Raw genomic sequence first — 27,011 nt, forward strand, 5'->3', positions numbered from 1 at the left:
CCCCCCTCACGCAGCCCCTGCCCGGCTTCGCGCCGCCATCTTGGGCCGGGGCGCCGCTCCGCGCCGCTCCGCGCCGCCATCTTGACGCCGGGCACGGCCGCCCTCACGGCCGGGCGCCATCTTAGCGCGCGGGGCCGCGCGCGGCGCCATCTTAGACGGCGAGGCCCGCGGCGCTTCCGCCCCGCCGCCGCCATCTTGGGTGAGGGCGGCGCCATGTTGGAAGAGGGAGGCGCTCGGTGAGGGTGGCGACGGGGATGGAGGAACAGGGCCGGACACTCCTGAGGGTGAGGGATGCCCGCCCGGTTCATCGGTCCCGGAGGGGTTTGGGGGCTGCGTTCCGAGAGCCCGGTTCGTCCCCGCTGTGAGGGCGCTGTGGGCGCCGCCATGTTGGGGCAAAGATGGCGGCGGTGTAAAACAAAGGCCTGGGTGTATTGCTGGGCTTGTGTCCTCTCAGGGTCCCCTCAGGGTCCCCACAGTGTCCCCTCAGTGTCCCGTCAGTGTCCCCTCAGGGTCCCCTCAGGGTCCCGTCAGTGTCCCCTCAGTGTCCCCTCAGGGTCCCCTCAGTGTCCCGTCAGTGTCCCCTCAGGGTCCCCTCAGGGTCCCCACAGTGTCCCTGCGTCTCTGTGGATCTCGATCCCAATATCCGCATGTTCCCCTGTCCCCATGTCCTCAACATCCCGCTGTCCTAATGTGTCCCTGTGCCCATCTCGCCATGTCCTCATAGCCCGGTTTCCCTGCGTCCCCGTGTCCCCATATCCCAATGTCCCCATATCCCAATGTCCCCATTCCACCATGTCCCAATGTCCCTATATCCCAATGTCCCCCTGTCCCCAATGTCCCCATTTCTGCATGTCCCCATATTCCAATTTTCCCAATGTCCCCCTTTCCCAATGTCGCCCATCCCAATGCCCCCAAATGTACCGATGTCCCCCCCATCCCAACGCCCCCAAATCTCCCAATGTCCCAATGTCCCAATGTCCCCATATCCTTCATCCTCCATTTCCCCATGTCCCCGATGTCCCCCCATCCCAACGCCCCCAAATGTCCCAATGTCCCGCTGTCCCCATGTCCTTCATCCTCCATTTCCCCCGTCCCCAATGTCCCCATATCCCCAAATGTCCCCAAATGTCCCAGTGTCCCCCTGTCCCCATGTCCCCCATCCCAATGTCCCCAAATGTCCCAATGTCCCGCTGTCCCCATATCCTTCATCCTCCATTTCCCCATGTCCCCAATGTCCCCATATCCCAACGCCCCCAAATGTCCCAATGTCCCGCTGTCCCCATGTCCTTCATCCTCCATTTCCCTGTCCCCAATGTCCCCATATCCCAATGTCCCCATATCCCAATGTCCCCATTTCTTCACGTCCCCATGTTCCAATTTTCCCAATGTTCCCCGTATCCCAACGCCCCCAAATGTCCCAATGTCCCCCCATCCCCATGTCCTTTATCCTCTATTTCCCCCTGTCCCCAATGTCCCCATATCCCAATGTCCCAATGCCCCTAAATGTCCCAATGTCCCCCGTCCCCAATGTCCCCATTTCTGCACATCCCCATATCCCGATTTTACCAATGTCCCCCTTTCCCAATGTCCCCATATCCCAATGTCCCCAAATCTCCCAATGTCTCCATATCCCAATGTCCCCAAATCTCCCAATGTCCCCCTGTCCCCATGTCCTTCATCCTCCATTTCCCCCTGTCCCCAATGTCCCCATATCCCCAAATGTCCCCGAATGTCCCAGTGTCCCCCTGTCCCCATGTCCCCCATCCCAACGCCCCCAAATGTCCCAATGTCCCGCTGTCCCCAAATGTCCCTATATCCCCATGTCCCCATATCCCAACGCCTCCAAATATCCCAATGTCCCCCTGTCCCCATGTCCTTCATCCTCCATTTCCCTGTCCCCAATGTCCCCATATCCCAATGTCCCCATATCCCAATGTCCCCATTTCTTCACGTCCCCATGTTCCAATTTTCCCAATGTTCCCCGTATCCCAACGCCCCCAAATGTCCCAATGTCCCCCCATCCCCATGTCCTTTATCCTCTATTTCCCCCTGTCCCCAATGTCCCCATATCCCAATGTCCCAATGCCCCTAAATGTCCCAATGTCCCCCGTCCCCAATGTCCCCATTTCTGCACATCCCCATATCCCGATTTTACCAATGTCCCCCTTTCCAATGTCCCCATATCCCAATGTCCCCAAATGTCCCAATGTCCCCATATCCCAATGTCCCCAAATGTCCCAATGTCCCGCTGTCCCCATATCCTTCATCCTCCATTTCCCCATGTCCCCAATGTCCCCATATCCCAATGTCCCCAAATGTCCCAGTGTCCCCCTGTCCCCAATGTCCCCCCATCCCAACACCCCCAAATGTCCCAATGTCCCGCTGTCCCCAAATGTCCCTATATCCCAATGTCCCCATATCCCAACACCTCCAAATATCCCAATGTCCCCCTGTCCCCATGTCCTTCATCCTCCATTTCCCTGTCCCCAATGTCCCCATATCCCAATGTCCCCATATCCCAATGTCCCCATTTCTTCACGTCCCCATGTTCCAATTTTCCCAATGTTCCCCGTATCCCAACGCCCCCAAATGTCCCAATGTCCCCCCATCCCCATGTCCTTTATCCTCAATTTCCCCCATCCCCAATGTCCCCATATCCCAATGTCCCAATGCCCCCAAATGTCCCAATGTCCCCCTGTCCCCAATGTCCCCATTTCTGCACATCCCCATATCCCGATTTTCCCAATGTCCCCCCATCCCAATGTCCCCAAATGTCCCAATGTCCCCAATGTCCCCATATCCCAACGCCCCCAAATGTCCCAGTGTCCCGCTATCCCCAATGTCCCCATATCCCAACGCCCCCAAATCTCCCAATGTCCCGCTGTCCCCATATCCTTCATCCTCCATTTCCCCATGTCCCCAATGTCCCCATATCCCAATGTCCCCAAATGTCCCAATGTCCCCCTGTCCCCGATGTCCCCCCATCCCAACACCCCCAAATGTCCCAATGTCCCGCTGTCCCCAAATGTCCCCATATCCCGATGTCCCCATATCCCAACGCCTTCAAATGTCCCAATGTCCCCCTGTCCCCATGTCCTTCATCCTCCATTTCCCCGTCCCCAATGTCCCCATTTCTTCACGTCCCCATATTCCAATTTTCCCAGTCCCCATATCCCAATGTCCCCGAATGTCCCAGTGTCCCCCTGTCCCCGATGTCCCCCCATCCCAACGCCCCCAAATGCCCCAATGTCCCGCTGTCCCCAAATGTCCCCATATCCCAATGTCCCCATATCCCAACGCCCCCGAATATCCCAATGTCCCCCTGTCCCCATGTCCTTCATCCTCCATTTCCCCGTCCCCAATGTCCCCATTTCTTCACGTCCCCATATCCCGATTTTCCCAATGTTCCCCGTATCCCAACGCCCCCAAATGTCCCAATGTCCCCCCATCCCCATGTCCTTTATCCTCTATTTCCCCCTGTCCCCAATGTCCCCATATCCCAATGTCCCAATGCCCCCAAATGTCCCAATGTCCCCCGTCCCCAATGTCCCCATTTCTGCACATCCCCATATCCCGATTTTACCAATGTCCCCCTTTCCCAATGTCCCCATATCCCAATGTCCCCAAATGTCCCAATGTCCCCATATCCCAATGTCCCCAAATCTCCCAATGTCCCGCTGTCCCCATGTCCTTCATCCTCCATTTCCCCATGTCCCCAATGTCCCCATATCCCAATGTCCCCGAATGTCCCAGTGTCCCCCTGTCCCCAATGTCCCCCCATCCCAACGCCCCCAAATGCCCCAATGTCCCGCTGTCCCCAAATGTCCCCATATCCCAATGTCCCCATATCCCAACGCCCCCAAATGCCCCAATGTCCCCATGTCCCCAAATGTCCCCATATCCCAATGTCCCCATATCCCAACGCCCCCGAATATCCCAATGTCCCCCTGTCCCCAATGTCCCCATTTCTGCATGTCCCCATATCCCGATTTTCCCAATGTCCCCCTTTCCCAATGTCCCCAAATGTCCCAATGTCCCCAAATGTCCCAATGTCCTTCATCCTCCATTTCCCCCGTCCCCAATGTCCCCATATCCCCAAATGTCCCCAAATGTCCCAGTGTCCCCCTGTCCCCATGTCCCCCATCCCAATGTCCCCAAATGTCCCAATGTCCCACTGTCCCCATATCCTTCATCCTCCATTTCCCCATGTCCCCAATGTCCCCATATCCCAACGCCCCCAAATGTCCCAATGTCCCGCTGTCCCCAAATGTCCCTATATCCCCATGTCCCCATATCCCAACGCCTCCAAATATCCCAATGTCCCCCTGTCCCCATGTCCTTCATCCTCCATTTCCCTGTCCCCAATGTCCCCATATCCCAATGTCCCCATATCCCAATGTCCCCATTTCTTCACGTCCCCATGTTCCAATTTTCCCAATGTTCCCCGTATCCCAACGCCCCCAAATGTCCCAATGTCCCCCCATCCCCATGTCCTTTATCCTCTATTTCCCCCTGTCCCCAATGTCCCCATATCCCAATGTCCCAATGCCCCTAAATGTCCCAATGTCCCCCGTCCCCAATGTCCCCATTTCTGCACATCCCCATATCCCGATTTTCCCAATGTCCCCCTTTCCCAATGTCCCCATATCCCAATGTCCCCAAATGTCCCCAATGTCCCCATCTCCCAATGTCCCCAAATGTCCCAATGTCCCAATGTCCCCATGTCCTTCATCCTCAATTTTCCCCTGTCCCCATGTCCCCCCATCCCAACGCCCCCAAATGTCCCAGTCCCCCATCCCAATGTCCCCAAATGTCCCAATGTCCCCCTGTCCCCATGTCCCCCATCCCAACGCCCCCAAATGTCCCAATGTCCCGCTGTCCCCATATCCTTCATCCTCCATTTCCCCATGTCCCCAATGTCCCCATATCCCAATGTCCCCAAATGTCCCAGTGTCCCCCTGTCCCCATGTCCCCCATCCCAACGCCCCCAAATGTCCCAATGTCCCCCTGTCCCCAATGTCCCCATATCCCAATGTCCCCAAATGTCCCAATGTCCCCATATCCCAATGTCCCCAAATGTCCCAATGTCCCGCTGTCCCCATATCCTTCATCCTCCATTTCCCCATGTCCCCAATGTCCCCATATCCCAATGTCCCCAAATGTCCCAGTGTCCCCCTGTCCCCAATGTCCCCCCATCCCAACACCCCCAAATGTCCCAATGTCCCGCTGTCCCCAAATGTCCCTATATCCCAATGTCCCCATATCCCAACACCTCCAAATATCCCAATGTCCCCCTGTCCCCATGTCCTTCATCCTCCATTTCCCTGTCCCCAATGTCCCCATATCCCAATGTCCCCATATCCCAATGTCCCCATTTCTTCACGTCCCCATGTTCCAATTTTCCCAATGTTCCCCGTATCCCAACGCCCCCAAATGTCCCAATGTCCCCCCATCCCCATGTCCTTTATCCTCTATTTCCCCCTGTCCCCAATGTCCCCATATCCCAATGTCCCAATGCCCCTAAATGTCCCAATGTCCCCCGTCCCCAATGTCCCCATTTCTGCACATCCCCATATCCCGATTTTACCAATGTCCCCCTTTCCCAATGTCCCCATATCCCAATGTCCCCAAATGTCCCAATGTCCCCATATCCCAATGTCCCCAAATCTCCCAATGTCCCGCTGTCCCCATGTCCTTCATCCTCCATTTCCCCATGTCCCCAATGTCCCCATATCCCAATGTCCCCAAATGTCCCAATGTCCCCCTGTCCCCGATGTCCCCCCATCCCAACGCCCCCAAATGTCCCAATGTCCCGCTGTCCCCAAATGTCCCCATATCCCAATGTCCCCATATCCCAACGCCCCCAAATGTCCCAATGTCCCGCTGTCCCCATGTCCTTCATCCTCCGTTTCCCCCTGTCCCCAATGTCCCCCCATCCCAATGTCCCCAAATGTCCCAATGTCCCGCTGTCCCCATATCCTTCATCCTCCATTTCCCCATGTCCCCAATGTCCCCATATCCCAATGTCCCCAAATGTCCCAGTGTCCCCCTGTCCCCAATGTCCCCCCATCCCAACACCCCCAAATGTCCCAATGTCCCGCTGTCCCCAAATGTCCCTATATCCCAATGTCCCCATATCCCAACACCTCCAAATATCCCAATGTCCCCCTGTCCCCATGTCCTTCATCCTCCATTTCCCTGTCCCCAATGTCCCCATATCCCAATGTCCCCATATCCCAATGTCCCCATTTCTTCACGTCCCCATGTTCCAATTTTCCCAATGTTCCCCGTATCCCAACGCCCCCAAATGTCCCAATGTCCCCCCATCCCCATGTCCTTTATCCTCTATTTCCCCCTGTCCCCAATGTCCCCATATCCCAATGTCCCAATGCCCCTAAATGTCCCAATGTCCCCCGTCCCCAATGTCCCCATTTCTGCACATCCCCATATCCCGATTTTACCAATGTCCCCCTTTCCCAATGTCCCCATATCCCAATGTCCCCAAATGTCCCAATGTCCCCATATCCCAATGTCCCCAAATCTCCCAATGTCCCGCTGTCCCCATGTCCTTCATCCTCCATTTCCCCATGTCCCCAATGTCCCCATATCCCAATGTCCCCAAATGTCCCAATGTCCCCCTGTCCCCGATGTCCCCCCATCCCAACGCCCCCAAATGTCCCAATGTCCCGCTGTCCCCAAATGTCCCCATATCCCAATGTCCCCATATCCCAATGTCCCCAAATGTCCCAATGTCCCGCTGTCCCCATATCCTTCGTCCTCCATTTCCCCCTGTCCCCGATGTCCCCGAATGTCCCCAAATGTCCCAATGTCCCCATATCCCAATGTCCCCCATCCCAATGTCCCCAAATGTCCCAATGTCCCCATATCCCAATGTCCCCCATCCCAATGTCCCCAAATGTCCCAATGTCCCCATATCCCAATGTCCTTCATCCTACATCTCCCCCGTCCCCAATGTCCCCGTATCCCAACGCCCCCAAATGTCCCAGTGTCCCCCTGTCCCCAATGTCCCCAAATGTCCCAATGTCCCCCTGTCCTCATGTCCCCATATCCCAATGTCCCCCTTTCCCAATGTCCCCAAATGTCCCAATGTCCTTCATCCTGCATTTCCCCCTGTCCCCAATGTCCCCATATCCCAATGCCCCCAAATGTCCCAGTGTCCCCCTGTCCCCAATGTCCCCAAATGTCCCAATGTCCCCCTGTCCCCAATGTCCCCATATCCCAATGTCCCCATATCCCAATGTCCCCCATCCCAATGTCCCCAAATGTCCCAATGTCCCCCTGTCCCCAATGTCCCCAAATGTCCCAATGTCCCCAAATGTCCCAATGTCCCCCTGTCCTCATGTCCCCATATCCCAATGTCCCCAAATGTCCCAATGTCCCCCTGTCCCCAATGTCCCCCATCCCAATGTCCCCAAATGTCCCAATGTCCCCATATCCCAATGTCCCCATATCCCAATGTCCCCAAATGTCCCAATGTCCCCATATCCCAATGTCCTTCATCCTCCATTTCCCCGTCCCCGATGTCCCCGAATGTCCCCAAAAATGTCCAAATTTCCATTCAAAGGAGCCATTTTTTGGTGTTTGATCTTTGCCACTTTCCAGCTCGGAGCGACGTCCAGAGGCCGGAAAAATCCATTTGTGGGACTCGTTCAAGGTCAGTCATTAATTAGGTATTAATTGCAGTATTGCATGTAATTATTTTATGTAACATTGATATTATTTATACGTAGTTCTATAACAATTTCTTTTTGTGCTTTTATTTTTATTAATATAGAGCTGTTACGTGTTGTATTCGAGTTGTGTATTTACGTGTATTTGCATATATTTGCGTGTGTTTGCATATATTTGCATACGGCTGTACTAGTTATAAATAATCCATGAATTAAAAATAGTAAAAAGTTGGTGTTGTTTTGGGCTGGATTTGACAACTCAACTGTAAAACACAAAATAAAATATTGCAAAGAGAAGAGAATGTAATCAGTACATAAATTATATTTATATTTATATTTATATTTGCATGATGTTTATATTTATGTTTGTATTTGTACTTATAGTTACATTTATATTTATATTTACACTTATATTTATACTCTTATATATATTTATATTTATATTTATATCTATATATTTATATTTATGTTTATGTGTATATTTATTTTTATTTTTGTGGTTTTTTATTTATTTTATATTTTTATTTTTATTCATTTTATATTTATACTTACACTTATATTTATATTTATATTTATATTTATAATTATATTTATATCTATATCTATATCTATATCTATATATTTATGTGTATACTTTTATTTTTATATTTATTTTTTGTTTTTATTTTTACTCATTTTATATTTATACTTTTATTCATTTTATATTTATATTTATATTTACATTTACATTTTTATTTCTATTTTTATTTATTTTTGTTTATATTTACATTTACATTTATATTTATATTTATGTTTATATTTATACTTATATTTGTATTTACATTTATATTTACATTTATATTTATATGTTTATATGTATATGTTTATGTATATGTATATATTTATATTTATGTTTACATTATATCTACATTTATATTTCTATTTCTATTTACATTTTTATTTATATTTATATTTACATTTATATTTATACATCTATTTATATGTCTGTTTATGTTTATATGTATATGTTTATGTATATATTTATATTTATATTTATATTATATTTACATTTCTCTTTCTATTTTTATTTTTATTTCTATTTATACTTATATTTGGATTTAGATTTAGATTTACATTTAGATTTAGATTTACATTTTTATCTATATTTCCTGCTGTTATTACAAATACTATTTCTATTATTCATATATTAAGTGTAAATCTAAATATTGATAACATTTTTTCTATAATTACATATAATTATTACGAGCTGCTACCTACATATAATTATTCTAAAAAATCTTAGATTTAGTTTTTAAGTTAAATTAAATTTAACTAAATAAAATTTGAAAAAATATAAAATAAAATAAAATAAAATAAAATAAAATAAAATAAAATATGTAAAAAATTAATAAAATAAAATAAAATAAAATGTATAAAAAATAAAATAAAATAAATTATATAAAAATAAAATAAATAAAATGTATAAAAAATAAAATAAATTATATAAAAATAAAATAAAATAAAATAAATAAAATAATATAAATAAAATAAAATAAAATGTATAAAAAATAAAATAAAATATTAGAAAAATAAAATGAAACAAATTAAATTAAATTAAATTTAAAAATAAAACAAAATAAAAAATAAAATATATAAAAAATAAAATAAAATAAAATAAAATAAAATAAAATAAAATAAAATAAAATTCAATTCAATTCAATTCAAAATAAAGTATAACAAAAAAATAAAATAAAACAAAACAAATAAAATATTTTAAAAATAAAATAAAACAAAATAAAATATTAAAATCTCTAAATAATTACAACCAACCACCCAGCATCTCTCGAGGGCGAATCGATCCCGTTGCTGGTTTTATCAATATTTTTATTTATTTTATTATTCTTTGCTCACCATTCCTTTGCCCTCCGCTCAGCGCTTGCCCCCCCCCAGGGCTGCGCTCGGGGCTCCCGGGGGGGCTCGGGGGGGGTCCCAGGGGAGTCCCAGGGGGGTCCCGGGGGGGCTCTCGGGGGTCCCGGGGGGTCCCAGGAGGGCACGGGCGAAGTGGGGCTTGGGGGGCACCACGGGCACGGCCCGGGCCAGCAGCACCCGGCCCCCCAAAATGGGGAGGGGGCGGCGGGAGCTGCGCGGGGGGAACGGGACGGGCTCCAGGGATTTGGGGCGCCCGTCCCGGAGCAGTTTTGGGGTTCCGGCGGTGTCCCAGGATTTGGGGGGATCAGCCAGGATCGGCTCCAAGGATTTGGGGCGTCCGTCCCGGATCAGCTCCAGGGGTCTGGGGGTGTTCCGGGATTTGGGGGGATCAGCCAGGATCGGCTCCAGGGGTCTGGGGGTGTCCCAGGATTTGGGGGGATCAGCCAGGATCGGCTCCAGGGGTCTGGGGGTGTCCCAGGATTTGGGGGGATCAGCCAGGATCGGCTCCAGGGGTCTGGGGGTGTCTCGGGATTTGGGGGGATCAGCCAGGATCGGCTCCAGGGGTCTGGGGGTGTCCCAGGATTTGGGGGGATCAGCCAGGATCGGCTCCAGGGGTCTGGGGGTGTCTCGGGATTTGGGGGGATCAGCCAGGATCGGCTCCAGGGGTCTGGGGGTGTCCCGGGATTTGGGGGGATCAGCCAGGATCGGCTCCAGGGATTTGGGGCGTCCGTCCCAGATCAGTTTTGGGGATCCAGCGGGGTCCTGGGGTTTGGGGGATTCATCCTGGATCAACTCCAGGGGTTCCGGGGGGTCCCAGGATTTGGGGGCGTCATCCTGGATCGCCTTCAGGGCTCTGGGGGTGTCCCAGGATTTGGGGGGATCAGCCAGGATCGGCTCCAGAGATTTGGGGCGTCCATCCCAGATCAGTTTTGGGGATCCAGCGGGGTCCTGGGGTTTGGGGGATTCATCCTGGATCAACTCCAGGGGTTCCGGGGGGTCCCAGGATTTGGGGGCGTCATCCTGGATCGCCTTCAGGGCTCTGGGGGGCTCATCCCAGATCGGATCCAGGGATTTGGGGGGCTCTGGGAATCTGGGGGGCTCATCCTGGATCAGCTCCAGGGATTTGGGGGGCTCTGGGAATCGGGGGGGCTCGTCCTGATTCGGCCCTGGGGATCTGGGGGGCTCTGGGGGCCCGGGGAGCTCATCCTGGATCAGCTCCAGGGATTTGGGGGGCTCTGGGAATCTGGCGGGCTCATCCTGGATCAGCTCCAGGGATTTGGGGGGCTCATCCCAGATCGGCTTTGGGGGTTTGGGGGTCTCCGGGGATTTGGGGGGCTCTGGGGGCCTGGGGGGCTCATCCTGGATCAGCTCCAGGGATTTGGGGGGCTCATCCCAGATCGGCTCCAGGGATTTTGGGGGCTCCTCCTGGACCAGCTCGAGGAGGCCGGGGGGCTCTGGGTGTCCAGGGAGCTCCGGAGATTTGGGGGGGTCAGCATAGACGGGCTCCAGGTTTTTGGGGGGCTCATCCTGGATAGAGTTCGGGGGTCTCGGGGGCTCATCTTGAATCAGCTCTGGGAATTTGGGGGGCTCTGAGGGCCTGGGGGGCTCCGGGAATTGAGGATCCTGGTCCTGGCTCAACTCCAGGTTTTTGGGGGGCTCATCCCAGATCGGCTCCAGGTTTTTGGGGGGAGCTGCAGGGGCCGAGGCAGAGGGAGAGGGAGAAGTTGGGGTGACCCCGGCCCCATCCGGGACAACCTCGGGAACAGCCCCAGGAATTGGGGGCTCTGGGGGCTCCCGGGGGGGCTCTGCCGGGGACGGGGCTGGGGGAGACCCCTCTAAAACCCGGGAATTCCCCTCCCCCTCCCCCGGGATGAGGGGCCGGGATCCAGCTCCGTCCTCTCCCCCATTCCCAGCGGGACCCCCGACCACCCCTCCCTCATCCCACATCCCCGTCCTGGGGCTGGAAGCTCCCTCCGCAGCCCCCTCCTCTTCACCCCCTTCCCCATGGGGGTCCCGGGGGGGGTCCCCTACTCCCGGACCATCCTTTCCCAAGGGTTTTGGGGTCGGCATCTCTGGGATCTCTGGGACTTTGGGGATCTTCAGGATCTCTGGGATCTCCAAGGTCTCCGAGATCTCTGGGATCTCCGGGGCCATCCCCACGCCCGGGGGTCCCTCGGGGCTGTCCGGGGCAGCCCCCAGCGGGCTGAGCTCATCGTGGGCGCTCAGGAAGATTTCGTCGGAGTCGGAGTCGGGATCGGAGGCGCCGGGAGCCAGGAAGAACATGTCCTGCTCCGTGCACTCCTCGATGGACAGGTAACTGTCCGGCTGCTCCGGCCGCCGCTCGCCGGGCTGGGGGTGGGGGGGACAGGGCTGAGACCCCCCGGGAACAGCTGGGACAGAGCCCCAGGACCCCAAGGATGTCACAGTGTCCATCCCATCCCATCCCATCCCATATTCCATTCGGTCCCATCCCATCCCATCCCATCCCATATCCCATCCCAAATTCCATCCCATCCCATCCCATCCCATATTCCATCCCAAATTCCATCCCAAATTCCATCCCATCCCATCCCATCCCATATCCCATCCCAAATTCCATCCCATCCCATCCCATCCCATATTCCATCCCAAATTCCATCCCAAATTCCATCCCATCCCATCCCATCCCATCCCATCCCATATTCCATCCCATATTCCATTCAGTCCCATCCCATCCCATCCCATCCTATATTCCGTCCCATATTCTATCCCATATTCCGTCCCGTCCCATCCCATCCCATATTCCATCCCAAACTCCATCCCATCCCATCCCATCCCATCTTATATTCCATCCCATATTCCGTCCCGTCCCATCCCATCCCATCCCATATTCCATCCCAAACTCCATCCCATCCCATATTCCATCCCAAATTCCATCCCATTCCATCCCATCCCATCCCATATTCCATCCCAAATTCCATCCCATCCCATCCCATATTCCATCCCAAATTCCATCCCATCCCATCCTATCCCATATTCCATCCCAAATTCCATCCCATCCCATCCCATCCCATATTCCATCCCAAATTCCATCCCATCCCATCTGCCATCTCAAATTCCATCCCATCCCATCCTATCCCATATTCCATCCCAAACTCCATCCCATCCCATCCCATCCCATCCCATCCCATCCCATCCCATCCCATCCCATATTCCATCCCATGTTCCGTCCTGTCCCGTCCCATCCCATATTCCATCCCAAATTCCATCCCATCCCATCCCATCCCATATTCCATCCCATCCCATCCCATCTTCCATCTCAAATTCCGTCCCATCCCATCCCAGTGTCCCCATCCCAAACCCTTTCCCTGCCCCCTTCCCACCCCAAATCCCGGGAATGCCGCCAGGAACTCACGTTCATGAAGCCGCTCTCCATCCCCTCCTCCACGGCCGGGAACCCTTCCCCGATCCCGGGGCTCTCATCCTCGATCCCGGGGGTCCCATCCTCGATCCCGGGGGTCCCATCCTCGATCCCGGGGCTCCGCGCCGCCGCCTCCGCGTCCCCGCCGCCCTCCAGCCACGTCTCGGGGCAGTCCAGGAAGGCGAAGGAATCCCGGAGCTCCAGGGACAGCCGGGTCTGCTCCGCGTCCTCTGCGGGGAAAACGGGAGCGGTCGGTCCCGGGATCGTCCCCATGCCGGTGTTCCCCAGATCCCGGTGTCCTCCCAGTCCCGGTGTTCCCCAGATCCCGGTGTCCTCCCAATCCCGGTGTCCTCCCCATCCCGGTGTCCCCCAATCCCATTGTCCCCCGATCCAGGTGTCACCCCCATCCCTGTGTCCCCCCGATCCCGATGTCACCCCGATCCCGGTGTCCCCCCGATCCCGGTGTCCCCCCGATCCCAGTGTCATCCCGATCCCAGTGTCACCCCGATCCCGGTGTCCCCCGAATCCCGGTGTCTCCCCGATCCCGGTGTCCCCCGATCCCGGTGTCCCCCCGATCCCGGTGTCCCCCCGATCCCAGTGTCCCCCCGATCCCGGTGTCTCCCCGATCCCGTTCTCCGCCCGATCCCGGTGTCCCCCCGATCCCGTTCTCCCCCCGATCCTGGTGTCCCCCAGATCCCGTTCTCCCCCCGATCCCGGTGTCCTCCCCATCCCGGTGTCCCCCGGATCCCGTTGTCCCCCAATCCCGGTGTCCCCCAGATCCCACAGCGATCCCACAGCGGGGTCTCACCGGAGCAGGACCGGGGGTCCCGTGCGGGCTCGGGGGGGCTGTCGGGGGCCGGTTCCCGTTCCAGCGCGGGGCACGGCAGCCCGCGGGTGAGGCGGGACAGGTTGGAGGTGATGTGGAACGGGACGGTGACCGAGAAGGGGCCCGAGATGTGGAGCCCCGCGCATTTCTCGGCACGGGAGCGGCCGGAGAGCCCCGGCCCGGCCCGGGGGGCTTTGGGGGTGGTGGGCTCCGATTTGGTGCTGCTCTCGGCCGCCGCTTCCAGCGGCTCCTCCAGGCTCTCATCCAGCTCCGGGTGGGATTCCGGGAGCGCCGGGGCGGCGTCCGAGCTCTGCTGCCGCTGCGGCCGCAGCTTCACCGACAGCTTCGGGAGCAGCCCGGCGGTGTCCGCGCCTGGAAGGGGCGAGTCCGGAGCGGGCACGGGGTGCGGGGGGGTCCCGGGGTGCCGGGGAGGGTCCCAGGGTGCGGGAGGACCCCGGGGTGCCGGGGGGGTACCGGGATATGGGAGGGATCCCGGGGTGCGGAGGGATCCTGGGGTGCGGGGGGATCCCGGGGGGGGTCCCGGGGTGCGGGGGGATCCCGGGGGGGGGGTCCCGGGGTGCGGGGGGATCCTGGGGTGCTGGGAGGGTACTGGGATATGGGAGGGATCCCGGGGTGCGGGGGGATCCTGGGGTGCGGGGGGATCCCGGGGGGGGTCCCGGGGGGCGGGGGGATCCCGGGGTGCTGGGGGGGGGTCCCAGGGTGCAGGAGGGTCCCAGGGTGCCGGCGGGATCCCAGGATCTGGGGAGCGAATCCCGGGCTCCAGAGGGGATTTCAGGGTCCAGGGGAAGGTTTTGGGTCAGGAGGGGGTCCCGGAATCCCGAAGGAAGGGTCAGGGTCCAGAGGGGATCCCAGAATCCCATCCCATTGATCCCAGAATCCCATCCCATCCCCGCTCCACTTCCCCCATTCCTGCCCTGGCCCAAGGATCCCTCCTTGGGATCAGGGACAATCCCAAAGGGTCAGAGGGACAATTCCCGAGGGATTGGAGGGACAATCCCAAAAGGTCGGAGGGACAAATCCCAAAGGGTCGGAGGGACAAATCCCAAAGGGTCAGAGGGACAATCCCAAAGGATCTGTGGGACAATCCCAAAGGATTGGAGGGACAATCCCAAAGGGTCAGAGGGACAATTCCTGAGGGATTGGAAGGACAATCCCAAAGGGCCGGAAGGACAATCCCAAAGGGGTCAGAAGGACAATCCCAAAGGATCGGAGGGACAATTCCCAAGGGATCGGAGGGACAATCCCAAAGGGTCGGAGGGACAATCCCAAAGGGATTGGAGGGACAATTCCCAAAGGATCGGAGGGACAATTCCCAAGGGATCTGTGGGACAATCCCAAGGGATCTGTGGGACAATCCCAAAGGGTTGGAGGGACAATTCCCAAGGGATCTGTGGGACAATCCCAAAGGGTTGGAGGGACAATTCCCAAGGTTTCCGTGGGACAATCCCAAAGGGTTGGAGGGACAATTCCCAAGGTTTCCATGGGACAATCCCAAAGGGTCAGAGGGACAATCCCAAAGGGTCAGAGAGACAATTCCCAAGGTTTCCGTGGGACAATCCCAAGGGATCAGAGGGACAATCCCAAAGGGTCAGAGGGACAATTCCCAAGGTTTCCATGGGACAATCCCAAAGGATCAGAGGGTCCCTCTTACCAGGGGGTCCGGGGGGGCCGGAGCTGAGCGAGTCCATGCTCTTGGCCGGCCGCAGACTGACCTTCCCGCACTTCTCCTCTGGGAATGGGGGTGGGAGAAGGGGATTGGGGTGGATTTGGGGACACAACCCCCCCCCCAATCCATGGGATCCCCCCGGAATTCCCACCTTTCTCCTCCGCCTTCCCCGGCTTCCGCTTGGCCTCGTGCCCAGAGCGGCCCAGGTTGAAGATGGATCTCCACTTCTTGGCCTTGAGGGAGCCCTTGCGCCTGTGGGGACACCTGGGATGCACCTGGGCACACCTGGGCACACCTGGGGGCACCTGGATACACCTGGGGCACACCTGGGGGCACCTGGGGGTATCTGGACACACCTGGGATACACCTGTGCACACCTGGGCACACATGGAGGCACCTAGATACACCTGGGGGCACCTGGATACACATGGGCTCACCTGGGGACACCTGGGCACACCTGGGATACACCTGGGCTCACCTTGGGGCACCTGGGCACACCTGGGGGTGCCTGGATACACCTGGGGCACACCTGGGGCACACCTGGATACACCTGGGGCACACCTGGGCACACCTGGGGGCACCTGGGCACACCTGGGGGTGCCTGGATACACCTGGGGCACACCTGGGCACAGCTGGGGGCATCTGGGCACACCTGGGATACGTCTGTGCTCACCTGGGGACACCTGGGGGAACGTGGGCACACCTGGGGGCACCTGGATACACCTGGGCTCACCTGGGGGTGCCTGGATATGCCTGAAGACACCTGGGGACACCTGGGATACACCTGGGCTCACCTGGGGGCACCTGGGCTCACCTGAGGGCACCTGGGCACACCTGGGGCACACCTGGGCACATCTGGGGTACACCTGGGATACACCTGTGCTACACCTGTGCACACCTGGGCACACCTGGGATACACCTGGATCATGCCCAGGTAGGACCACCTGAGCCACGCCCCAGCTGGGGGGTTCCCTGGGGGTCCCCGGGGTGGGCTGGGGGTGTCACCTGTCCCTGTCCCCAGGTGTCCCCAGGGTGGGGTGCAGGTGTCACCTGTCCCTGTCCCCAGGTGTCCCCAGAGTGGGCTGGAGGTGTCACCTGTCCCTGTCCCTGTCCCCAGGTGTCCCCAGGGTGGGGTGCAGGTGTCACCTGTCCCTGTCCCCAGGTGCCCCCAGGTGTCCCGGCCGTACCTGTGGTCGCCGAGCTCGATGATGGTGTGGTAGGGCCGCATCTGGGGGGGACCGTCCCCCTGGCTCAGCGCGGCCGGGACGTGCAGCGGGGGCGTCCCCCCGGGCAGCAGCAGCGAGCGACGGGGCGAGTCCCCACCTGGAGACCCCAAAAAGGTGGGACAGTGTCGCCCCAAAGACCCTCGGGACCCCCAACCCAGGATCAGGGAGTGACGGGGCGAGTCCCCACCTGGAGACCCCAAAAAGCTGTGACAGTGTCACCCCAGAGACCCTCGGTGTCCCCTGGGGACCCCCAACCCAGGATCAGGGAGTGACGGGGCGAGTCCCCACCTGGAGACCCCAAAAAGGTGGGACAGTGTCGCCCCAAAGACCCTCGGTGTCCCCTGGGGACCCCCAACCCAGGATCAGGGAGTGACGGGGCGAGTCCCCACATGGAGACCCCAAAAAGTCACCCTGGGACCCCTGGAGAATCCCCAGGACCCCCAACCCAGGATCAGGGAATGTCGGGGGAATTCCCCACCTGGAGACCCCAAAAAGGTGGGACAGTGTCACCCTGGGATCAGGGAATAACAGGGGAATTCCACACATGGAGACCCCAAAAAGGTGTCAGTGTCACCCTGGGATCAGGGAATAACAGGGGAATTCCACACATGGAGACCCCAAAAAGGTGTCAGTGTCCCCTAGAGACCCCCCAGAACCCCCACCTGGGGGCAGGCAATGATGGGGGGGATTCCACACATGGAGACCCCCAAATTGGGGTGTCCGTGTCCCACCAGGACCAGGGAACGCTGGGGTGAATCCCCACCTGGAGACCCCCAAATTGGGGTGTCCGTGCCCCCCGTGCCCCCCGGTGCCCCCCGGGTACCTCGGAGTGGGGCATCCCCGAAGAGCTGCTCCACGTGGGTGAGGATGAACTCCACCACGATGGACTGGACCCGCACCTCCATGAACGCGGCCGTGCCATTGAACCCCGAGGCCTCGATGTCCCTCGAGCTGGGGACAGCGGGGGACACGCGGGGTCAGCTCGGGGTGAGGGGGACAGAGAGGGACACGCGGGGTCACCTCGGGGTGGGGGGGACAGAGGGGGTCACCTCGGGGTGGGGGGGACAGAGAGGGACACGCGGGGTCACCTCGGGGGGGGGGGATATTGGGGTGGTGGGGATGGGAGAATAGGGACAGGGATGGGGGAATAGGGGCGGGATCAGGGATGGGATCAGGGATGGGATCAGGGGTGGGATCAGGGATGGGGGATCAGGGATGGGGGATCAGGGATGGGATCAGGGATGGGGGATCAGGGATGGGGGATCAGGGATGGGATCAGGGATGGGATCAGGGATGGGGGATCAGGGATGGGGGATCAGGGATGGGATCAGGGGTGGGATCAGGGAGGGGGGATCAGGGATGGGATCAGGGATGGGATCAGGGGTGGGATCAGGGGGGGATCAGGGGTGGGATCAGGGAGGGGGGATCAGGGATGGGATCAGGGAGGGGATCAGGGACGGGGGATCAGGAATGGGATCAGGGATGGGATCAGGGAGGGGATCAGGGATGGGGGATCAGGGATGGGATCAGGGATGGGGGATCAGGGATGGGATCAGGGATGGGATCAGGGATGGGATCAGGGAGGGGGGATCAGGGAGGGGGGATCAGGGATGGGATCAGGGATGGGATCAGGGAGGGGATCAGGGATGGGATCAGGGAGGGGGGATCAGGGAGGGGGGATCAGGGATGGGATCAGGGACGGGATCAGGGATGGGGGATCAGGGATGGGGGATCAGGGATGGGATCAGGGATGGGATCAGGGATGGGATCAGGGAGGGGATCAGGGATGGGATCAGGGAGGGGGGATCAGGGAGGGGGGATCAGGGATGGGATCAGGGATGGGATCAGGGAGGGGATCAGGGATGGGATCAGGGAGGGGGGATCAGGGAGGGGGGATCAGGGATGGGATCAGGGATGGGATCAGGGAGGGGATCAGGGATGGGATCAGGGAGGGGGGATCAGGGAGGGGGGATCAGGGATGGGATCAGGGATGGGGGATCAGGGATGGGATCAGGGATGGGGGATCAGGGATGGGGGATCAGGGATGGGATCAGGGGTGGGATCAGGGATGGGATCAGGGATGGGGGATCAGGGATGGGATCAGGGATGGGGGATCAGGGATGGGATCAGGGAGGGGATCAGGGACAGGGGATCAGGGATGGGATCAGGGATGGGATCAGGGATGGGATCAGGGATGGGATCAGGGAGGGGGGATCAGGGATGGTGAGGACCAAAGGATGGTTGGGACAAGGACAGTGGGGACCCTGGAGCGATGGGGACGGGGATGGTGGGGACAAGGGGTATGGGAGGGCAGGGGGTGGTGGGGACAACAGGATGGCAGGGACAGGGGGACGGCATCGGGGGGATGGCAGGGACAGGGATGGCAGGGACAGGGGGACGGCATCGGGGGGATGGCAGGGACAGGGATGGTGGGGACAGGGGGATGGCATGGGGGGCACGGCAGGGACAGGGATGGTGGGGACAGGGGGATGGCATCAGGGGGATGGCATCGGGGACACGGCAGGGACAGGGATGCTGGAGATGGACAGGGGGATGGCATTGGGGGGATGGCATCGGGGGGATGGCAGGGATCAGAGGGAGGCTGGTGACAAGGCTGGCAGGGACAGGGGGATAGCGGGGACATTCGGGCAGCGGGGACAGGGATGGTGGGAGGCGGGTGGCGATGCCAGTGACAAGGATGGCAGGGACCGGGATGTAGATGCCAGGGATGGCCGGACAAGGGACAGCGGGGCCGGAGCTGACAGGAACAAGGCTGGCGGTGACGGGGGCTGGCAGTGCCGGGGCTGGCAGTGCCGGGGCTGGGGGTGCCAGGGCTGACGGTGCCAGGGCTGACGGTGCCAGGGCTGGCAGTGCCAGGGCTGGCAGTGGCGGGGCTGTCCCCGCTGTCCCCTCACCGCAGCAGGTTGGGTGCCCACACGATGGCCAGGTTCCGCGCGTGCATGTTGGTGCGGCCGCTGTGCCCGGCCATGCGCAGCAGGTGCCGCATCAGGAACTCCAGCGTCCTGCCAACACCGGCGGCACCTCAGCCACCGCCACCCCGCCAGGGGACACCGGAGGGCCGCCAGGGGACACCGGAGGGCCACCAGGGGACACCGGAGGGCCGCCGGGATGTCCCCACCCCCCACCCCTCCCCCCCTTTACCTGTAGTGAGGCACCGGCAGCTCCTTGAGCACCTCTTTGATCTTCACCAGCCGCGCCTCCTCCATCTGGATGGCCACGGCATCCTGCGGGGACAGCGCGGCGAGCGGCGCGGTGACGCGGCCACCCGCGGCGCTGGGGACGCTCTGGGGACATTTAGGGACACTTGGGGACATTTGGGGACAGGGACTCACGGCGAACTTGTCGTAGAGCTGGTAGGTGAGCAGCGGGTTGGGCAGCTCGCGGCAGTAGGCCTTGCACAGGGAGCTGACGCAGTGAACGTCCTGCAGGTAAACGGGGCGGGCCAGCTCCGGGCTGCGCTGAGCCTCGAACTCGGCGCTGCGGGGGGATCGGGAATATGGGATCGGGAATATGGGATTGGGAATATGGGATTGGGAATATGGGATCGGGAAGATGGGATTGGGAATATGGGATTGGGATCGGGAATATGGGATTGGGATTGGGAATATGGGATTGGGAATATGGGATTGGGATCGGGAATATGGGATCGGGAATATGCGATTGGGATCGGGAATATGGGATCGGGAATATGGGATTGGGAATATGGGATCGGGATCGGGAATATGGGATTGGGATTGGGAATATGGGATTGGGAATATGGGATTGGGAATATGGGATCGGGAATATGGGATTGGGATCGGGAATATGGGATCGGGAATACGGGATTGGGAATATGGGATCGGGATCGGGAATATGGGATTGGGATTGGGAATATGGGATTGGGAATATGGGATTGGGAATATGGGATTGGGATCGGGAATATGGGATCAGGAATATGGGATTGGGATCGGGAATATGGGATCGGGAATACGGGATTGGGAATATGGGATCGGGATCGGGAATATGGGATTGGGATTGGGAATATGGGATTGGGAATATGGGATTGGGATCGGGAATATGGGATCGGGAATATGGGATTGGGATCGGGAATATGGGATTGGGAATATGGGATTGGGAATATGGGATAGGGATCGGGAATATGGGATTGGGATTGGGAATATGGGATTGGGAATATGGGATTGGGAATATGGGATCGGGAATATGGGATTGGGATCGGGAATATGGGATTGGAATATGGGATTGGGAATATGGGATAGGGATCGGGAATATGGGATTGGGAATATGGGATTGGGAATATGGGATTGGGAATATGGGATAGGGATCGGGAATATGGGATTGGGATCGGGAATATGGGATCGGGAATATGGGATCGGGAATATGGGATTGGGATCGGGAATATGGGATTGGGAATATGGGATTGGGAATATGGGATAGGGATCGGGAATATGGGATTGGGAATATGGGATTGGGATCGGGAATATGGGATTGGGAATATGGGATCGGGAATATGGGATTGGGATCGGGAATATGGGATCGGGAATATGGGATTGGGAATATGGGATCGGGATCGGGAATATGGGATTGGGATTGGGAATATGGGATTGGGAATATGGGATTGGGAATATGGGATCGGGAATATGGGATTGGGATCGGGAATATGGGATTGGGAATATTGGATCGGGATCGGGAATATGGGATTGGGATTGGGAATATGGGATTGGGAATATGGGATTGGGATCGGGAATATGGGATTGGGATCGGGAATATGGGATCAGGAATATGGGATTGGGATCAGGATTTGGGATCAGGATTTGGGGTTTGGGAATATGGGATCGGGATCGGGAATATGGGATTGGGATTGGGAATATGGGATCGGGATTGGGAATATGGGATCGGGAATATGGGATCGGGAATGTGGGCATCGGGATGGGCATTGGGATCAGGAATATGGGCATTGGGATCAGGGTCTGGGCTGCGCTGAGCCTTGAACTCCGCGCTGCGGGGGGATCGGGAATATAGGATTGGGATCGAGAATATGGGATCGGGATCAGGATTTGGGGTTTGGGAATATGGGATCGGGATCGGGAATATGGGATCGGGAATATGGGATTGGGAATATGGCATTGGGATCAGGAATATGGGATCGGGAATATGGGGTCAGGATCGGGAATATGGGATTGGGATCGCGGTCTGGGCTGCGCTGAGCCTCAAACTCAGCGCTGCGGGGGGATCGGGAATACGGGATTGGGATCGGGATTTGGGATCGGGATCAGGATTTGGGGTTTGGGAATATGGGATCGGGATCGGGAATATGGCATCGGGAATATGGGATTGGGAATATGGCATTGGGATCAGGAATATGGGATCGGGAATATGGGAATATGGGATCAGGATTTGGGATCAAGATTTGGGGTTTGGGAATACGGGATCGGGATCGGAAATATGGGATCGGGAATGTGGGCATCGGGATGGGCATTGGGATCGGGAATATGGGATCGGGATCAGGAATATTGGATCAGGATTGGGAATATGGGATTGGGATTTGGGGTTTGGGAATATGGGGTTTCGGTTCGGGGTCCGGGTTGTGCTGTGCCTCGAACTCCGCACTGGGATGGGATTGGGATCGGGATTGGTGTGTGGGGTATGGGAGGTGACAGGAAAAGGGGGGTGAGGACAGGGATGGAGGGGACAGGGGGAGGTGCCAGGGACACCGAGGATGTGGGAAAAGGTGGCATAGGAGGATCCTGGGCACGGGGGGACATTGGGGACACCATTGGGGACACAGAGGACCCCGGCAATTCTGGGGTTCCCCAGGAATAGGGGAGAAAAGAACTCAGGGAAAGAAGCAAAAGAGGGAAAAAACGGACCCAAAACCGGGGAGAGTGGAAGAGAAGGGGCAGGAAAACCCCAAAAGCAATAAAGAGGGAAAAGGGGAAGGAAAGGAGCGGGGGAAGAGGGGCCGGAGCGGGGTGGGGGGAAGGGAAGGGGCCGGGGGAAGGGAGGTGGGGGCTGGATCCGGCCAGGATGGGGAGAAATGGGGCTTTGGGGGGGAGGGAGGGGGTCCTGTGGCCCATCCCCCCCGGCCCTGTCACCCCAAGTCCGGTCCCATCCCCGGTTCCGCCTGATTTTATCCCATCCCCGTCCCCTCCCTCCCTCTCAGTCCCGGCATCCTCCAGTCTCCACCCCCACCCCATCCCATCCCATCCCATCCCATCCCACCCCATCCCATTCCACCCCATCCCATTCCATCCCATCCCACCCCATCCCACCCCATCCCATCCCATCCCATCCCACCCCATCCCATCCCATCCCATCCCATCCCATCCCATCCCATCCCATCCCATCCCATCCCACCCCATCCCATTCCATCCCATCCCATCCCATCCCATCCCATCCCACCCCACCCCATCCCACCCCATCCCACCCCATCCCACCCCACCCCATCCCACCCCATCCCATCCCATCCCATCCCATCCCATCCCATCCCATCCCGATTCCGATCCCCATCCCAATCCCGACCCCCGATCTGTCCCCATCCCCATCTCGATCCCCACTCCGTCCCAATCCCGCTCCCCATCCCCATCCCGCCCCGTTCCCATCCTGCTCCCAATCCCCGTCCCCACTCCGTCCCCATCCCGATCTCCGCCCCACCCCGATCCCGCTCCCGATCCCGCCCCGTTCCCATCCTGCTCCCAATCCCCGATCCCGCCCCGTTCCAATCCCGCTCCCGATCCCGCTCCCGATCCCGCCCCGTTCCAATCCCGATCCCGATCCTGCTCCCGATCCCGCCCCGTTCCCATCCCCATCCCCATCCCCGTCCCCGCTCCGTCCCCATCCCGATCTCCGCCCCACCCCGATCCCGCTCCCGATCCCGCTCCCGATCCCGCCCCGTTCCCATCCTGCTCCCAATCCCCATCCCCGCTCCGTCCCCATCCCGATCTCCGCCCCGCCCCGATCCTGCTCCCGGATCCCGCTGCCGATCCCTGCCCCGTCCCCATCCCGATCCCGATGCCGCTCCCGCCCCGCCCTGTGCCCGGTGCCCGGTGCCCGGTGCCCGGTGCCCGGTGCCCGGTGCCCGCTGACCGCAGCCGCTGGATGTTGGAGGACACCCCGGACAGGCGGTAGATGCCATCGACCACCCCGTGCTGCTCCACGAACTCCGTGCAGCTCCGGAGCACCTGCGGCACTGCGGGACACGGACCGCGATCCCACGGGATCCCACCGAGCCCGGATCCACCAGGGTCCCACCGAGCCCGGATCCCACTGAGGAGGGTCTGACTGAGCCTGGATCCACTGAGCCCAACTGAGCCCGGATCTGACAGGGTCTGACTGATCCCGGATCCTGGATCTGAGAGCATCCAACTGATCCCGATCCCACAGAGCCCAGCTGAGCCCAGATCGGAGAGCATCCAACTGATCCCGGATCCCACTGAGTCCGACTAATCCCGGATCCGAGAGCATCCAGCTGATCCCAGATCTGCCAGAGCCCAACTGATCCTGGTTCCTACAGAACCCAGCTGAGCCCAGATCCAACAGCATCCAGCTGATCCCGGATCCATCAGTGCCCACCAGATCCCGGCCCCAGCTCCAGATCCCAAATCCACCAACATCCACCTGAACCCAAACCCGAATCCTGGATCTGACATCGCCCACCTGGGCCCAGTCCCGGCCCCACCAGTGCCAAGGGAATGGGGAGGACCTCGGCCACCACCCCAGGTGTCCCCAGAGTCCCTGCACCAGTCCTGGGCCACCAGCTCCGCAGGGGTGGGGACACGGGATCCCCATGGGTGGAGACACCAACTTCATAGGGATGTGGCCACCGACCCCCAGGGGATGGAGCCACCAGGTCCACAAGGGCGGGGCCACCGTGGGGTCATCAGCTCTGCAGGGACAAGGCCACAGACCCCACAGGGAAGGGCCAGCAACTCCACATTGGGATCACTGATTCCACAGGGATGAGGCCACCACATCCCAGAGGACGGAGCCACCAACCCCACAGGGATGGAGCTACCAAATCCCAAAGGATGAGGCCACCAACCCCAGGGGATGGAGCCACCAACTCCAGAAGGACAGAGCCACCAAATCCCAAAGGATGAGGCCACCAACCCCACAGCGATGAGGCCACCAAATCCCAAAGGATGGAGCCACCAAATCCCAAAGGATGGAGCCACCAACCCCACAGGGATGAGGCCACCAAACCCTGAAGGATGGAGCCACCAACCCCACAAGGATGAGGCCACCAAATCCCAAAGGATGGAGCCACCAACCCCACAAGGATGGAGCCACCAACCCCACAAGGATGAGGCCACCAAATCCCAAAGGGTGGAGCCACCAACCCCACAAGGATGAGGCCACCAAATCCCAAAGGATGAGGCCACCAAATCCCAAAGGGTGGAGCCACCAACCCCACAGGGATGAGGCCACCAAATCCCAAAGGATGAGGCCACCAAATCCCAAAGGGTGGAGCCACCAACCCCACAAGGATGAGGCCACCAACCCCACAGCGATGAGGCCACCAAATCCCAAAGGACGGAGCCCCCAGTGCCGACCCCCCTGAGATTGGAGCCCCACCGAGCTCCAACCCCCCCAAATCCCGGCGGAGCCTCGGTGGCCACGGCGCTTCCTGGAGCGGCGATGACGCAACGCGTGGCGCAAGTCCCCCTCCCGTCCCCTCCGGGGCCCCCTCCCCGCTTCCGTCGGTGGCCCTGGTGGCCCCGGTGGCCCCCGGAGGGCTCGGGGGGCTGGGTTGGATGCTGGCACTCACCGTCCTGCCCCGAGCGCTGGAGATGCTCGCGGAGGTCGCAGCCGAAGAGCCGCTCCCGGGAGCCGCCCTTGCGCCTCGCCCGCTGCCGGGCCTTGAGCGCCAGGGACATGGGGACGGGGCCACGGGGACGGGGCCACCACGGGGCCGGCGCTGGGGACACGGCCGGGGCCACGGGGGCCACGCCAGGGGGGTCCCGGCGCTGTCCCCGCGAGGGTGACAGGAAGGCGGAGGCCGCGCTCGAGGCGCTTCCTGCTGCCGTGGCCGCGAAACCGCGGCGAGGGCGGGGACGCCTGCGCACACGCGTGTGCAAGGGACACGCCCTGGGGACGTGGGGACACAGGGGTGTGCAAGGGACACGCCCTGGGGACATGTGAGTGTGCAAGGGACACGCCCTGGGGACACAGGGGTGTGCAAGGGACACGCCCTGGGGATGTGAGTGTGCAAGGGACACACCCTGGGGATACAGGGACACACGGGTGTGCAGGGGACACTCCCTGGGGACACTCAGGTGTGCAAGGGACACGTCCTGGGGACACAGGGGTGTGCAAGGGACACGCCCTGGGGATGTGAATGTGCAAGGGACATTCCTGGAGGACACAAGGGTGTGCAAGGGACACGTCCTGGGAATGTGATTGTGCAGGGGACACGCCCTGGGGACACACGGGTGTGCAAGGGACATGCCCTGGGGACATGGGGACACATGGGTGTGCAAGGAACACACTCTGGGGACATGTGAGTGTGCAAGGGCCACGCCCTGGGGACATGGGGACACACGGGTGTGCAAGGGACATGCCCTGGGAATGTGAGTGTGCAAGGGACAGTCCCTGGGGACATGTGACTGTGCAAGGGACATTCCTGGAGGACACAAGGGTGTGCAAGGGACACGTCCTGGGGATGTGAGTGTGCAAGGGACACACCCTGGGGACACAGGGGTGTGCAAGGGACACGCCCTGGGGATGTGAGTGTGCAAGGGACACGCCCTGGGGACACGCATGTGTGCAAGGGACACACCCTGGGGATACAGGGACACACGGGTGTGCAGGGGACACTCCCTGGGGACACACGGGTGTGCCAGGGACACGTGCTGGGGACATGGGGACACACACATGTGCAAGGGACACGCCCTGGGGACATGTGAGTGTGCAAGGGACAGTCCCTGGGGACATGTGAATGTGCAAGGGACATTCCTGGAGGACACAAGGGTGTGCAAGGGACACGTCCTGGGGACATGTGAGTGTGCAAGGGCCACGCCCTGGGAATGTGATTGTGCAGGGGACACGCCCTGGGGACACACGGGTGTGCAAGGGACATGCCCTGGGGACATGGGGACACATGGGTGTGCAAGGGACACACCCTGGAAATATGTGAGTGTGCAGGGGACACGCCCTGGAGACACAGGGACACACGGGTGTGCAAGGGACATACCCTGGGGACATGTGAGTGTGCAAGGGACACGCCCTGGGGACACACACGTGTGCAAGGGACACG

The 27,011-nt window shown here is 57.9% G+C and overlaps 1 protein-coding gene across 1 annotated transcript; it reads right to left on the reverse strand.

The window, feature by feature from the left end:
- Window positions 1-6: 6 nt before the first annotated feature.
- Window positions 7-25,632, reverse strand: ARHGAP30 (Rho GTPase activating protein 30; the record flags this gene model as incomplete). The annotated part of the gene is made up of 13 exons (XM_082298614.1): window positions 7-278; window positions 11,639-11,948; window positions 12,994-13,229; window positions 13,808-14,197; window positions 15,498-15,575; window positions 15,664-15,764; window positions 16,700-16,835; window positions 17,562-17,689; window positions 19,654-19,761; window positions 19,901-19,983; window positions 20,092-20,236; window positions 23,843-23,945; window positions 25,524-25,632. 13 exons carry the CDS (start codon window positions 25,630-25,632, stop codon window positions 7-9), a joined length of 2,199 nt encoding a protein of 732 aa, XP_082154740.1.
- Between the last annotated feature and the right edge of the window lie 1,379 nt (window positions 25,633-27,011).

Source organism: Coloeus monedula, assembly GCF_965178545.1.
Source record: "Coloeus monedula genome assembly, chromosome: 29".
Classification (NCBI taxonomy): domain Eukaryota; kingdom Metazoa; phylum Chordata; class Aves; order Passeriformes; family Corvidae; genus Coloeus; species Coloeus monedula.